Source organism: Anopheles bellator, chromosome 1 (genome assembly GCF_943735745.2).
Source record: "Anopheles bellator chromosome 1, idAnoBellAS_SP24_06.2, whole genome shotgun sequence".
Lineage (NCBI taxonomy): Eukaryota > Metazoa > Arthropoda > Insecta > Diptera > Culicidae > Anopheles > Anopheles bellator.
In genome coordinates, this window is record NC_071285.1 from 12841879 (window position 1) to 12855329 (window position 13451).

The 13451-nt window shown below is 51.5% G+C and overlaps 1 protein-coding gene across 1 annotated transcript in view; it reads left to right on the forward strand.

The window, feature by feature from the left end:
• LOC131215047 (pumilio homolog 2) overlaps nucleotides 1-13451 on the forward strand; it is a 54534-nt gene that overhangs the window by 37005 nt on the left and 4078 nt on the right. Inside the window, exons 3-5 of the mRNA XM_058209425.1 lie at nucleotides 12256-12577; nucleotides 12665-12946; nucleotides 13028-13437. Of these exons, the coding sequence (XP_058065408.1) occupies nucleotides 12256-12577; nucleotides 12665-12946; nucleotides 13028-13437 (1014 nt within the window). The remainder of the gene's footprint in view (nucleotides 1-12255; nucleotides 12578-12664; nucleotides 12947-13027; nucleotides 13438-13451) is intronic.

A 13451-nucleotide genomic window follows, 5' to 3' on the forward strand; every position in this document is an offset into this window, starting at 1 on the left:
TGCCCACTGCGAAATGCGCCAACCCCATCCCACCGGCCCTTCATGGAGTGGCCTCCGAAAAAAAAATCGCTTCGAAAAAAACGCTCCGATTCGATCGGCTTGGCGCACCGGAAATGCTTCCTGCCAGCCGGGGAAATCGGACCGCCCTAGGGGGTGGAAGGCGCGTGGTCCACCTCCCCCGCGGTGTCGCGGTGGCATCGTCCACGAAAATAAAAATTCTCTCGCGATGGTCAGTAATTAAAATTAAATCCAAAACGTGATGCAAAACTCCTTCCTCCCAGTGTCCAGCGCGTGAGCCACCCCCCGAGGGCCCGGAATGTCCCCGAGCTGGTGGAGCGGGGGGTGGGGGGGGGGCCTAAAAAACACTCTTCGGTCGTATCCGCGATGGCCACTTCGGCGTCGCCGAATGCCATTTACAATCTGCCCCGTTCGGGGCGTTGGGCGAGAAAAACAAGAGTTTCAAAATGAATAACCGTGGAACGGTTTCGCGGGACGGTGGCCCCGGTGGCATATACATACTCGCCCGGAAGGACACACAAACACACACGAGCGAGCGAAAAAGCAAAAAGAAAAGCCACAGCCCCAAACCGCCAACGAACGAAGTTCGAATCCCCAGCTGCTGCTGCTGGCCACCGTTATTCGTGTTCCGCTGCTGGAACGCGAGGAAGATTAATCTCCATCTCCATCGGGTGGTCCGCGATTCCGCGGGAAGGAGCCTCTGTCCCTTTGCGCCGAAAAATAACAACAACCACGGCAGGAGGCAGCCAGTTGAAACAAGGAGGAGAAAAAAATTCCACCATTCAAAAAGAGACCAATAGAAAAGTCACCGCCGCGACGAGTGTGCCGTTCGTTCCCTATCGCAGCGTCCAAATTTATGCTTCCAAATGGCGCACGGGACGTGGGGTCCTTCCATCGCACCACGGGGTCTTGGTGCGCTGCTAAATCAAACTGTATTTATTCCTCGCGCTGCGTACTGTGGGATGGAGTCACGAACGCTCGGACCAATACTTCCACCCAAACGGTTACTGGAGCTCTCCCACAGTAACCAGAAAAAGGGGGTAAACATTAAGCTACCCATCATACTTACGGCCATGGTTCCCCTGAGCAACTGGCCAGTACTGGTGGTCCTTTTTCCGGACCAAAAACGGAAGTAAAATCCGATTTCCATGTGGACTCTCGGGGGAGCCACGAATTTCGAACCGGAGGCGCCATCATCTTCCGTCTCTGTCGTGGCCAGATCCGGATCTATTTGGGCTTTGGGGCCACCACACGAATCGGTGCATCCGTTCAATTTATTTTAAAACATTTCCGTCCATCACTGGCACCCAAACGGGGAACCGAACAAGAAACTTCAATGAACTACCCAAAAACAACAACAACGATCTCCAGGCGCTTTGGGTCCGCCGCTAGAACCGTGGGGGAATATTCCTCGGCCTCGTGCAAGATACATAAGGGTCCGCGGCTTCGATCGGGAAAGGACAGTTAGTGCAGAGCCACCCACAACAAAAAATAGTGGTAAAAAATAAAGAAACATTCAAATGGTCTTCCGAGCGGCCTCGTACGCAACTCGCACGCACACCAGCAAGAGAGAGAGAGAGAGCGAAAGCGATGGAAAGTGAAGGAAAAAGTTCAGCATCATTCGAAGGAAGCAGAAAAAAACGCACGAAAAATGGAGTCTCTAACACGGATTCGAATTTTTCACCGGGGCGCTACTAGGCCATCGGCTGGTGGTGCCATCTGGCGGGGAGAGCGAGAAACTCGGATGCGATCGCCACGACCACGGCATTCTACGCACACAGCAGGGAGGTACCCCCACTGACCCCCCCGCAAAAGCCGAAAGCCGCCTGTGCCCCTGTGGAGAAGAGTGTCCTGTCGGAGCCGGAGTCTCCTGTCAGAGTGACCGGCGAGCAAAAGCAGAAAAAAAACGTCACCCAACTGCCCTGGGTGTGTGTGGGTGCGCGTTTGTGGGTGGGCCCTTGGCACGGGGGGATGCTGGATGTTTCCTGCGCCTAGTCGCGACTCTTGGAAAGGGAATCCCGCTCCGACGGCCAAGGCCAACCAACAAGGAGTGGTGGATCGTCCCAATCGCGAACGGCGCGTCCAGTAAAAGGCACCAAATCGCATCGGAGGCCGGTTGGCAGTTTTCCCAATTTTTCCCCATCGTTTTTGGAGGAAAATTTCCCACCCTCGGGTGGGTGGCGGACATTTTTTTCCATTCTCCGTTCGCATTAGTGCACTTATGTGTGCCGCCGGTCAAAAGTGATCAACAAAAAATATGTTAAAATAGAGAGCAAAACTATCTACTAACCCGTCAGGGCGCGTGTGTGTGTATATGTGTGTGCAGCTGATGCTGCTGACTTTGGTGGGTGGTCTGTGGGGGGGGGGCGGCCAACAACAAAATAAAGCCACCAAAATTCGATTGCAGTAAGCGGTGCGGTGTCGGAGGCATCTAGTAGCCCACTCGCTCTCGCTCGCACCCTCTCTTTCCCGCTCTCTCGTACGAAGCGGTGACTCGGTCGGTCTCACTCTAACACACCGCCAGCCTTTTGATCCTTTACGTCGCCTACTGCTAGGGGATTGCTCCGAAATTCAATCCTCGATCGGAAGGAGGCTCTCGGAAAAAAAGTCGGACTCTAACCGAAGCTCGCGCGCTTTTCGCATCACGGCTGTTGGGTGCTTTGGGGGGTAGTGGCGGTGGAGGACGTAAGGCCCCCTCCCGCACGTGGGTGGGCTCGACAGTGTCCAATCGTCTCGTCGAAAAATACATAACTAGGCGGCGCGGCGGGAGTTCCAAATGTATTTCAACAAACTCGCACACGCGGGCGCCCTCTGGTGGTCGCGCATTATTTCGGGAGCAATAGGACCCCACCCCCCCACCGCTTTTTACCACTCCTCGTTGGCTCTGACGTCCTGTCCTGGTCCGATTTTTCGTTTTGTTTTGCTCGTCCTTTTTTGACTTACTCGCTCCGAAGCGGGCCGCGGGCAAGCAGGACACAACAATCCTCTCCGGGGTCCTTTCGCGGCCGGGGGGGGCCTGCGATGCGTTGCCCGCTTGTGTTTGGAATAATTTCCCTCGCGACGATTGGGTTTCGACGATTTCGGTTTCTCCACTAACCGGGCGACCGGGCGGCGTGAGTGCTTTTAGTTGATTTTCTTTTGTCCTTCCCAGCGCACACATTCATACGAGAGGCTGTGTGCAGAAGGGGTCACGAGGGGGGAGTGTATGCACACGGGGACAGCCGCGGGGTTTTTGCAGTCCACACGGAAGTCGGATTTTTATTCCTCTTCTGCGAGATGACTCTCGCGGTGGTGGGCCATTTTGGACCGCGAATGGACCGGGTCCGTGGAAAGGCCAAGGGGGTGGTGGTGTCCCACCCACTCTCTGGGGCACCCACAACTCTCGAAGCGATCGAAGCGACCTCCTCACACTGAAAGGAAAACCGCGAGAGAGAGAGAGACAGAGTCCCTTCCTTCCTGGAGCCTTCTTTCTGACCCTCCACTAGATGGCGCTGTGCACATACCGAGGTGAAGCCGAACGAAAGAAAAAACGAAACGGAACCGGTGGAAAAAAAACTCGCAAAAAGGAAAAACGGAGGTGTTTTTATTTACGGCGAAACCCACCCCCAAACCTACTGTTAGTTTTGCCATTTTCTTTCCCATCCTCCCACAGGGGGAGGTTTTGGGTGGAAATTCCTTGCCAATCGTCGAATAAAATGCACTTAAGTCACGGTGCTGCCGGGATGGGGCCGGGGCTCAATTGGTCAGCGCGAAATGTGAATTGGTTATCGCCGGACGGCCAGCATAGCTGCCCCCCAGCCCGACCACCCGACCCAACCCGACCACCGGAAGGCCAAAGAAGGGAGGGCGCGCTTTCCACGTGTGTCCAGCATTCGGCGCACCATTTTTCTTATTGCATATGACTTATTTTAATAAAGTTCTGTCCGGTCTTGCAGTCTGTATGTGTAAATAAGCTGGCAGCCTCGGTTTTTGCTCGGTTTTTTTTTCGCCCCCCCCCCCCCCAGGACGGATCGATTTGGTTCGGAAAAGGCGCAATTGTTAACCGGGTGGCCCGGTGGCGAGTGTTAGGTAGAGTCCCGAGGTCCCGAGCGCACCAGACACTGTGCGAGAACATAAAATTTGCCGAACCATTTTTTCTCCAATCCTATTTTTATGTTTACCCGTGAGCCGGGAGCCGAGAGCAGAGAAAGGGGACGCCATAATTCTTCGGCCATCGGAATTCTAAGGGACGGCCGGGCGCGCGCGCCGCTCAATAAAAGTGCAGGAATTTATTCTTTGCATAATAAATGCTACTTTCGGCCACGAGTGGGTTATTTGCTTCTTTTTCTTTTCAATTCCGTTGAATGACTTTTATGCTTCGGCCAGATTGCGGATACGTATCTGAACCTCAACCCGTTTTCCGGTTGCGGAAATACGATTCGATTTTTTAGAAATTCATGAGAGCGCACCCTTTGTCTAAGCGCCAGGCGCAGGATCGGCTGCCCATAGGTGGAATGTGGCTTCGCTATTGTGTCACAGTTCTCAATCCAACGCCCATCGATATTCTATTGTTACGCCACTCGCGAAGAGGCAGAGGCTAAAACGGGGTAAACTCAGTAAATTTGATACATGATACGACACAACCTTTGAAGTTATAGAAGAAGCTTAGACGATATAAAATTATTTTTAAAAAACATAAGAAAAAAAAACCAAATTAATAGGTAAATCTGTGTGAGCAGTGTCCGAAAGTAGGAACCAATACATCGAAGCACCTTCCGTTGGAGCAAAATATTGATAATGGGGACCAATTCCATTAGCGATATATTTGGGGCCCTTAATCTAATATGAATATTCATGAGTCACACTCGTGCCCTTGTCAAGGTAAACACGAACTCTCGCTCGCTCTCTTTCCGCTGTGTATCATAAAACCCTGTCCGGGGCAGCCTCCAACTGGGACTCCGGGTTGTTACATTTTACGAACCAGCGATTTTAGAAAATATAAATCAACTTACTCACTGCCCGGCAATATAACGGCTCCGAAAAAAAACGGGTGCTTCAAATCGAATAAAACTTGCCCACCGGAGCCGGAGTGGAGTCCGGTCCGTCACCAGGCCCTCCGTCATGCAGTTTACGTCTAAGCACTGGTCACGGCCAAAGAAAAAGCGCACGAATTGATAACAGCTGCAATATTTTGTCCGAATCACACCTTTTGCGCTGTAAAATATGCTGCACCGTGCTCGGGCTGACCAACCCATGGATCCTTCTGCCCCCTGCGAGAGACAGAGACAGAGCGACGTGCGATTTTCCTGAGGTGGCCAGCAACACTCCGACGCGCTCCGACACCGGACCAAAAATGGAGCGAAAAAAGTCTGCAAAAGAAATTATGGAAAAAATGAAATTACAATCCACTTCGTCCGAGGCACGGGCACGGACACGGGCGGGTGAGCGAGAGAGGGTGGGGAATGTAGGGGACAGAAAATAAAAACAGCCGTCCGGCCATTCGGGGGGGGTGGGGAGGTCGGAAAAGCGCGAGATAAATTAAAACACCATCGCGCATAACTCTTTGCGCGAAAGAAGCGCCAGTGACACGTGGACGGTCGGTGCGGGACGGTATCGAGGGCGCATTGATGCGTGTGCGGGGACACCGGTTCGGTGTGTGTGGCCACGTTTTCTCCGCTTTTCCTTTGGCCTCCCCATGCCCGCAACACCAGGGGGCTTTCGATATTTGGGCGCACCCGCCAAACGGTTTCCGCCGGAATGTCGCCGGTTTTTGCATTTTTACAACACACATCGTTCATATCGACCTCCTCCTGGTCTCTCACTCCCTCTCTCTTTCTCTCTCTCTCTCTCTCCTTCTGGGATGCAACTACATGGGAGCCCCCCGAGGGGGTCACATTCCACACCTAAGCTCGTAAATGTCCATTCTTTCAATATGTCTTTTTTTAAACTGCGGCCCCCGTGCGCGATGGCAAGAGCCACCGGAAAGGGACAGGGGGAGAGAGAGGGAGAGAGATGGGGAACGAGAGAGAGAAAAAAAGTCGTCAACGTAATAAAGCATTAGAGAGCGTTGCACACATTATAAACATCGCCGCCGTCGTCGTCGTCGTCGTCGTCGACCTCGATCCTGGTGCCTCCGGAATGAAAAAGTCAAATCCCCACCCACCCAACCCATTCGTTACATGAGTGGGTGGTGGTGTCCTGTCAACGTTTTTTTTTTTGCTGTCCACCCGCACGGCGATCCTGGACATCGCGGTGGACCCTTCTTGATGGCCGAGCCATCGAATGTCAAACCATTCCACGGCCGACCCGAGCGCGACCCGTGGCCGTGTCCGGTTTGATGGTTCGCGTCCTCGCGTCGTCCTCGCGGATCGCGTTCTGACCACTCCCCGCTTCGCGCGACCTTTCATCGTACGCTCCCTTTCGAACCCTTCGGTGCGCGCCGGACGCGGGTCAGAATTAAGAGGAAAATCTATTTAAATACCAAATGAGAGTCAGTCTGCTCTGGCTGGTGTTGGCATTACTCTACTCTACCGCTGCCGTAGGCTCTAACATTAACGGGTGCCACGCTACTTCAAACAGGAATAGGATAGATTATTTTTGGAGTAAGAGAAAATTTCGTTAACATTAAAAGTTGATGTAATAAAATTGTTAAAATTGTTGGCGCAGTGAGATGGGTCGTTCCGCTGGCTGAGCGCCTTTCGTCTCATTCTCATCAAGTTTTAGAATGATTTTAAAATTAAGGATGGCCTGTTTCAATCGCCTATGCAACAACCGCCCATCGATGGCGATCAACCAAGCTCATTAGTCAGTCATTTCAAATGCCAATCGATTACCTAGCTTGGTGTGGCAAAAACAGGATCTGAACGTTACTGAAGTGGGCTAAGTTGGTACGATGGGTGAAACTTATATTCCTGTCCTGCAAAAGCATATTTTTTTGTTTTAGAATCGGCAGAGCTACTACTACTACTGAATTACTTTAACTTTGAGCATCTTGAAAGTTTGAACTGAATAAACACGATGAAGTATTTTAAAGCATAAAATGCATGGTATTGATCCTAACCTTATGGACATGGAGAAATAGGCTCCCTTATATGCAATCAAAGATAATTGTGGCCAATGCCTTTCTAAATGCCAGCTTTTGTATCTTTGAAGTATTAAATATTTATTTGGTTTTTTAAATGTTTAGTTTTCTGGAAATTATGATTTGGATCGGTAATATTGAGCACAGTTAGTCATCTGAATCGTCCAAATATATGAATTGTATTTGAAAAAAATATTTAAAATTTACAAAAGACATTTAGGGTTCCTCGTGGATCCTGATCCTCACTTTATAGATCGTCCTAAGAAGCTTAAGCGCTGTAAAACGTGTGCCTGTTGACGGAGATCCCTTGCTCTTGTTATTACGATGCTTTTTTAAACCGTAAAAGTATGACAATCACATTTCGTCAATTTGTTCAATTTTGGTCAATTTCGTGGAACTTAACATAAAACGCCATTGCATGACGGATTATCCATTGTTTCATTTAAAGATACTCTCGTCTAGGCATAGAAACTAAACCATTCACCACCAAGTTGCCAAAATTTTAAGTTATAAAAATTACTCCTTCATTATGCAACTCACTGACCACCACACGGGATGGACAGGAATGGCTCAGGGACACCCATTGAAAAGAGAATGTTCACTCCACAGGGTTATTCCTCCCGTTCCTCATTAGACAATATGCAGCAGCAGTGAAAAAAGAAATGCGCCAAACACTCTCCCCCCGCCATACACATATACACCGACACGTCGGTCCCACCCGCCCGCGCACCCCCGTGGGCGCCAGGTTCGAAATGTCTCTATCGTTAGAATTGGATTTTTTCAGTTTTCCGCGCTTTTCTGTGCCGCATTTTCCCCCCCACCGGGGGGAGGGAGGCCCACCGGGAGGCGGCGCGTAATTTCGCGCGCTCAAAGTCGCCTTCCGGACCGGACCGGACCCGGACACATACACAAGCACATATGCTGGCCGATTGAAGGGTTGGGTTGCTCGTTCGACTTTATTGTTGATCGTAATCAACATCGACTTCGACTCGTCGCGCTCGCTCTCTCATTCTTTCTCTCCCTCTTTCGCTGTGGGTTAGGGTGGTCAGTTCGTCAGCATAACCGTGTGGAGTCCCGTGGGTGCTGTAATCCGGAGAAGGAGATGGGGCCGCGCCGCGAAACTCGCGATGCAAGAAGAAAAAATCGCGAATGAAGGCTGCGAAAAAAAAACACACAGGGTGTCTAACAGGGTGTCCGTCTGTGTTTGTGAGCGAGTGGCCCCGAGGATGGTAACTGAATTTAAAACACCCACGCCTTATATCATTATGGCGATTATAATGTAACGAGGGGAGGCTGATTGGGCCTCGGCCCTGCTCGGCCCCGTCGACCGTTTTCCCTTCGCGCGCTCCCAGGAAGCCCTCATCAGGACGGTGGACTCCCTCTATATCTTCGGGCGCGAAGACCACCCTCATGTCCATGCTCTCCCACCAGGGCACACGAGGTCCAGAATCGCTCGTCCGTCAATAACCGCCCGGTGGCCACACCGTGGAGTGGCCGATAGCTCCTGTCGGCCACGTCGACTACGACGCCGCTGATGGTCCTGCTATGACTTATCGTCCCCACCGCTCCGCATACACCACCCGTATGGTCGGGACCTACGTATAATCATGATTCCTGACTCGTCCTTTCCCCTGGCCGGCCAGTCTCTCTCTCCCTTTCTCTCTCTTTCTCTCTCGCACACGGGGAGCGGAATTGATGTGGAATTGATTCACTGCAGGGTGGATTTGCATTTCTCGCCGTCGCCGCCGCCGCCGCCGCCGCCAACGATAATCATATTTCTCTTTTAGTGCCAATGCTTCGCAAAATATATTCCTCAGCCCACACCCACACACGCGTACATATAGGGCCCTCGACACACACATAAACGAGCAGGAGCCTAAGGCTTATCGATGTTTTGCAATCCCATCCCGTGCCGTGTAGAAGGGATGCACTTGAGAAGGGACGTTCGCGACTTGCCCACTGGACGCGTCCTTGTGTATGTATGTGTGGGGCCGGGGTGACTTGGACGAGCCTTGTCTTGCCTTGTTGCCGACCACGGCGGACCACGACCGTGATGATGATAACGGACACCGACAGGACCATAGGGTGGCTCGGGGTGGGTTGGGCTCGGCCCATTGCTGCTTAACCCTTGCGTCACTTTACATACATCTCACCCGCCCGGCCGCCCATAGCCGCCCGTTCACGGCCGTCACGGCACGGACATGTGAGGAGACTTAATAACGCCGGGGACGTCGCGAGAAGGGGGGGGACGCAAGGGGTTCGGCGTTCATTAATTTGGTGAAATAATTAAAATAGATTGGACGGCACGGACGATGACCGGCCGCAGCTAGCTGCCTCGGATCCTGCCCGGGTATCCTGGCGATGCTTTGGACGGGGCCAGGCGCTCGTTGAAGTCAAAAATTTCGGCTTCACTCGGCCCAGGATGGCAGGGATTCGCTTCGAAAAATAAAAATCCGTAACTAGAGTTGGAGGGCCGAATCTAGGAGTCTAGGGCTGTCAATAATATTATCGCCTCGGCTCGGTTCTGCTCGTTGGGTTGGGTGATGTTTGCTTTGACGTTTGATTGCAAATTCGTTGACTGACGAGGTGAGTGAGTGCCCTGCGGGCAAAGGTGGAACCAGGTCTGTCGATGGCTTTTTTTTTATTTCTTTCCTGGTGCGGCTCACTGGCACTGGGTAGCCCCTGGCAGCGTGGTTAATGCGCGGCCAACCACACCACCGGAGAGTGTGAATCGATTGCTGTGCCAAAAACGGGAGGCTTCACCGGCATCGGTCGATGCCGTCGCGCATTGCATAAAATGTAATAATTTTATGATTATGCTCACTCGCCACGCGACGAACTCCCGACCGTTTGCGAAACGTGAGAAGGTTCGATAAACCCCGAGGTGGGTTCCGACCCCGATCGCACCCGCTCCGCGGGCGAGAGAGAGAGAGAGAGACGGGACCCCAAAGCGCAACGCGCAACAGGTGGCAATAAAATAATGTTGAAGCGTTCCTTTCGGGGTGTGCCGGGTGCGGCGTAAGTGCGTCTAAAGACACACATACTTTGAATATCAATTAATATTGGCCTCGGAGGTCGGACCATTTGGCATGCCGAACTCGTTCGCGGAGATTGTTTAAAAGCAACCGCCCGCCCACCCGCTAGCCCCGCGCAGGAGCTACCAAATGGGGCCATCATCTTTCCGCGAAAGGCGAACGCCCGGTGCGAAGCTCGAACTTCCCAAGGAGTCGCAATTAGAAAAACTTGCAGTGATCCGTCTTTGATGAAACTGTTTCTATAAAAAGCGAAACGCGAAAATAATTAACACGTGGCGTATTCGTGGTGCTTCGTTAGTAGAACTCATTTTTATACATTCGATGCTTATTAGACATAAATGCTTGATTACATAAGAGTACAGAGATATTTCACGTTCGGATTGCAGCTATTCAATAAGTCTAAGGTATCAAAATGATTGAGATAATTCGATTTAAATCTTTTTAAATTATATGTTATGCCACGTGGCATTGAGTCATTTCATCGTACTTTTAACTAATGACTCACAACATCTTAAAACTATTTAATTTTAAAGAACTTATTTTAGTTTGTTAATTTAGCATATGATTTGCTGTTCACTTATTAATTTGTTATTATGAGAAAGGGCAGAGTCGTATTAAGTACCAACTTGAGCATCGATGCAGGATGATCTACGGACCAGTCTTCTACTGTTGCTGTTAAGGAACTACTATTTTTTATTATTATAATGTGATCCACGGATTTTAAACCACCGATTAATTGGCTTTTAAAACGTCAAACTTCATCCGGGAAATTGAAACATTTGGTAGTAACATTTAGTTTAAAACTTTGATATTTACGAAATGGGACGCTTATACGCTTGAAGAAAATTGGGAAATATTAAAAACTCATTTCCAAAAAGGTCTTCAACTTAAACTGTACGAAATTTGAAAAAGCTCATTTCCAGACCTCGATGGTTGATCAGAATTCGGTTGTCAATAATCAGAATTGTAGTATTTGGAGCTCGGAAAACCAGCACACATCGAAGCCAATGCACCCGCGAGTGAGTGACTGTTTGGTGAGGATTTTAGTCTGACGGCATCATCGGCTTATTTTTCTTCGAAAATTAAGAAGGACCCGCCGTAACCGTCGATAGCGTATGCTATCGAGAAATGTGTGCGGATTGTTTTTTTGGTGAAATTGAAGCTGAAAACATGGACAATAAACAGCCTCAATCAATATTTTGCGCCCCATCTTCGGAATCCAAACATTCTAGATGGACAAAAAAAGTCACAACGCGTTGATGATTCGTAGCGTTGGGATCCAGTTCATGTTTAGGACGAAACTGTGACCGATCTAACTTCGAGATGGCCATCCTAAATACATTCGAGCTGTGTGTCAAAAGCTCTTTCCGTTCGGATAGAAATTCCTGCAGTTTCATTTTTAACATGCTCGACATAGAGAACGTTGACATCTAAGTAGTCTATCAGTTGGCTGCCGACAGTCTTCACGCTCGAGACGCAGAAATCTCTTAATCGCAGAGCTTAAATCTCAGAATACTTTCGATTGCAACGGAGCCGAAAGAGAAATTATGAAACATAACCAGGTAAACCACTTGACCAACTAAACACAATCGCATTCGGAACTGTGGTTGGTGGTGCTCCACATCTCGCGGGTTCGTTCCCGATTCGCGGCGTCGCTTCAGTTCAGGTCACCACCGCCGCGTGGAAATGCGCGAAAAATCGCCGTAGTCACGCCTCCCGTGGAGCCCGAAAATATAGAAAAGTCGAAAGTCGCGCGTCGCTCTCTCGCGCCGGCGAGGTCAGGCGGTGCTCGGGTTTTCCCGAGCTCATTTCGCGCGTTCCAACTTTTTTTTAGGCGTCAGGCTTTTTTTTGCGGTGCCGGAACCGGAACGGCACTTATTTAGGAGACGCTTATGTACCGCAGGCGGAGAAGTTACCGTGGCGGCCGTGAAGACACACGGCAAATAAAATATAAAATGGCGAATTGAAAAAGAAGTTAGACCCGTCGCCAGAGGCCAAGAGCGTGTTATACATGTTGGTGTTTGGTAGATTTCGGGCCATTGCGGCATTGTAATGGGCCTTTATGGGATTTACTCTCGGGCATCTCGGTCATGATAAATAGTTTCAAATCAACGTCTTCAAATCTTCACCTCCAATCCGCAGAATAGACGAAGGAGCGAAAACTGTAGTCGATCGAACAGTCCGTTTCTCAATCCGGCCACCGACGGGCTGGACGGCCCTACGTGCGGACGGAGTAGCGGTAGCAGCGGTAGCAGTAGCAACCATCAGCACCATCTGCACCATCACCTCCACAACAACAATAACAACCACATCAAGCCATCGAATCTGCTGTTGCGGAGCGCCCAGGACAAGATGTCGCCCCTGTCGATGTCCTCCGGGCCGGGCTCGTCGAGTGCGACGACCTCGGCGGCGGCAGCGGCCGCCGCCGTTGCAGCAGCGGCCCAGGTGCACCTGAACGGAACTAGTGAGTACATATCGAACTCTTGCCAACAAAACTTTTACTTCCCTTCCGGGCGCCAAGTCTGACTCGTTCTCTCGCTCTCTCCGACAGTGCAAGACATGCTCAATCTGCAGAAGCTCCAGAGTTTGGCCCAGCTGACCGGGGCCAGTGTGCTGGCCCCGGGTCTGGGTCTACCGAGCGCTTCGCCACTCCTCGCGAACTCACCACTCAACCTAAGCCTTTCGAGCCAGAGCCACAGTCCGGTGCTGGGGCTCGGGCCAGCCCCGGCACCGCTGGCTCCGGCGGCACCCCAGATGCCCCAGTTGCTGCTGGCCTCGGGGCAGATCCTGCAAGGGATCCAGGGCGCCCAACTACTGATACCGACCTCTCAGGGTACGCGAACCGCTAGGATGCTAGGGTACGGGACGTCACTCGTCACTAATGGGCCACTCTACTTCTCTGCCCTCGGTTTAGGGATTGCGACTCAGACGATCCTCACGATACCGGTCGGCCAGCAGGTGATATCGGGTATGAGCAGCGAGGCGTTACTCCAGTCGCTCAACTTCAACAGCAGCCTCAGTGATTCGTTGAGCTCGCAAGCTGCCCAAGCGGCCGCCGCCGCAGCCGCAGCCAGTGGGGCGGCCCTGTTCGCCACTCCAAGGGACGCCAGCCCCGTCTCCGGACCAGGCTTACTATCGACGCAACAACTGCTGGGCACGGCCGGTCACTCGCTGCAACAGCATCAGCAACAACAGCAGCAACACTCTCCCAAAGCCCTTCACTACGCCAATCACCATCATCACCTGCACCACGTGGCGGACGTTGGGAAGCTAAGGCCCGGCACGTCCACTTCCTCCTCGTCCACGGCCGTCAGCGGGTCCTCGGTTGGCGGTTGCCT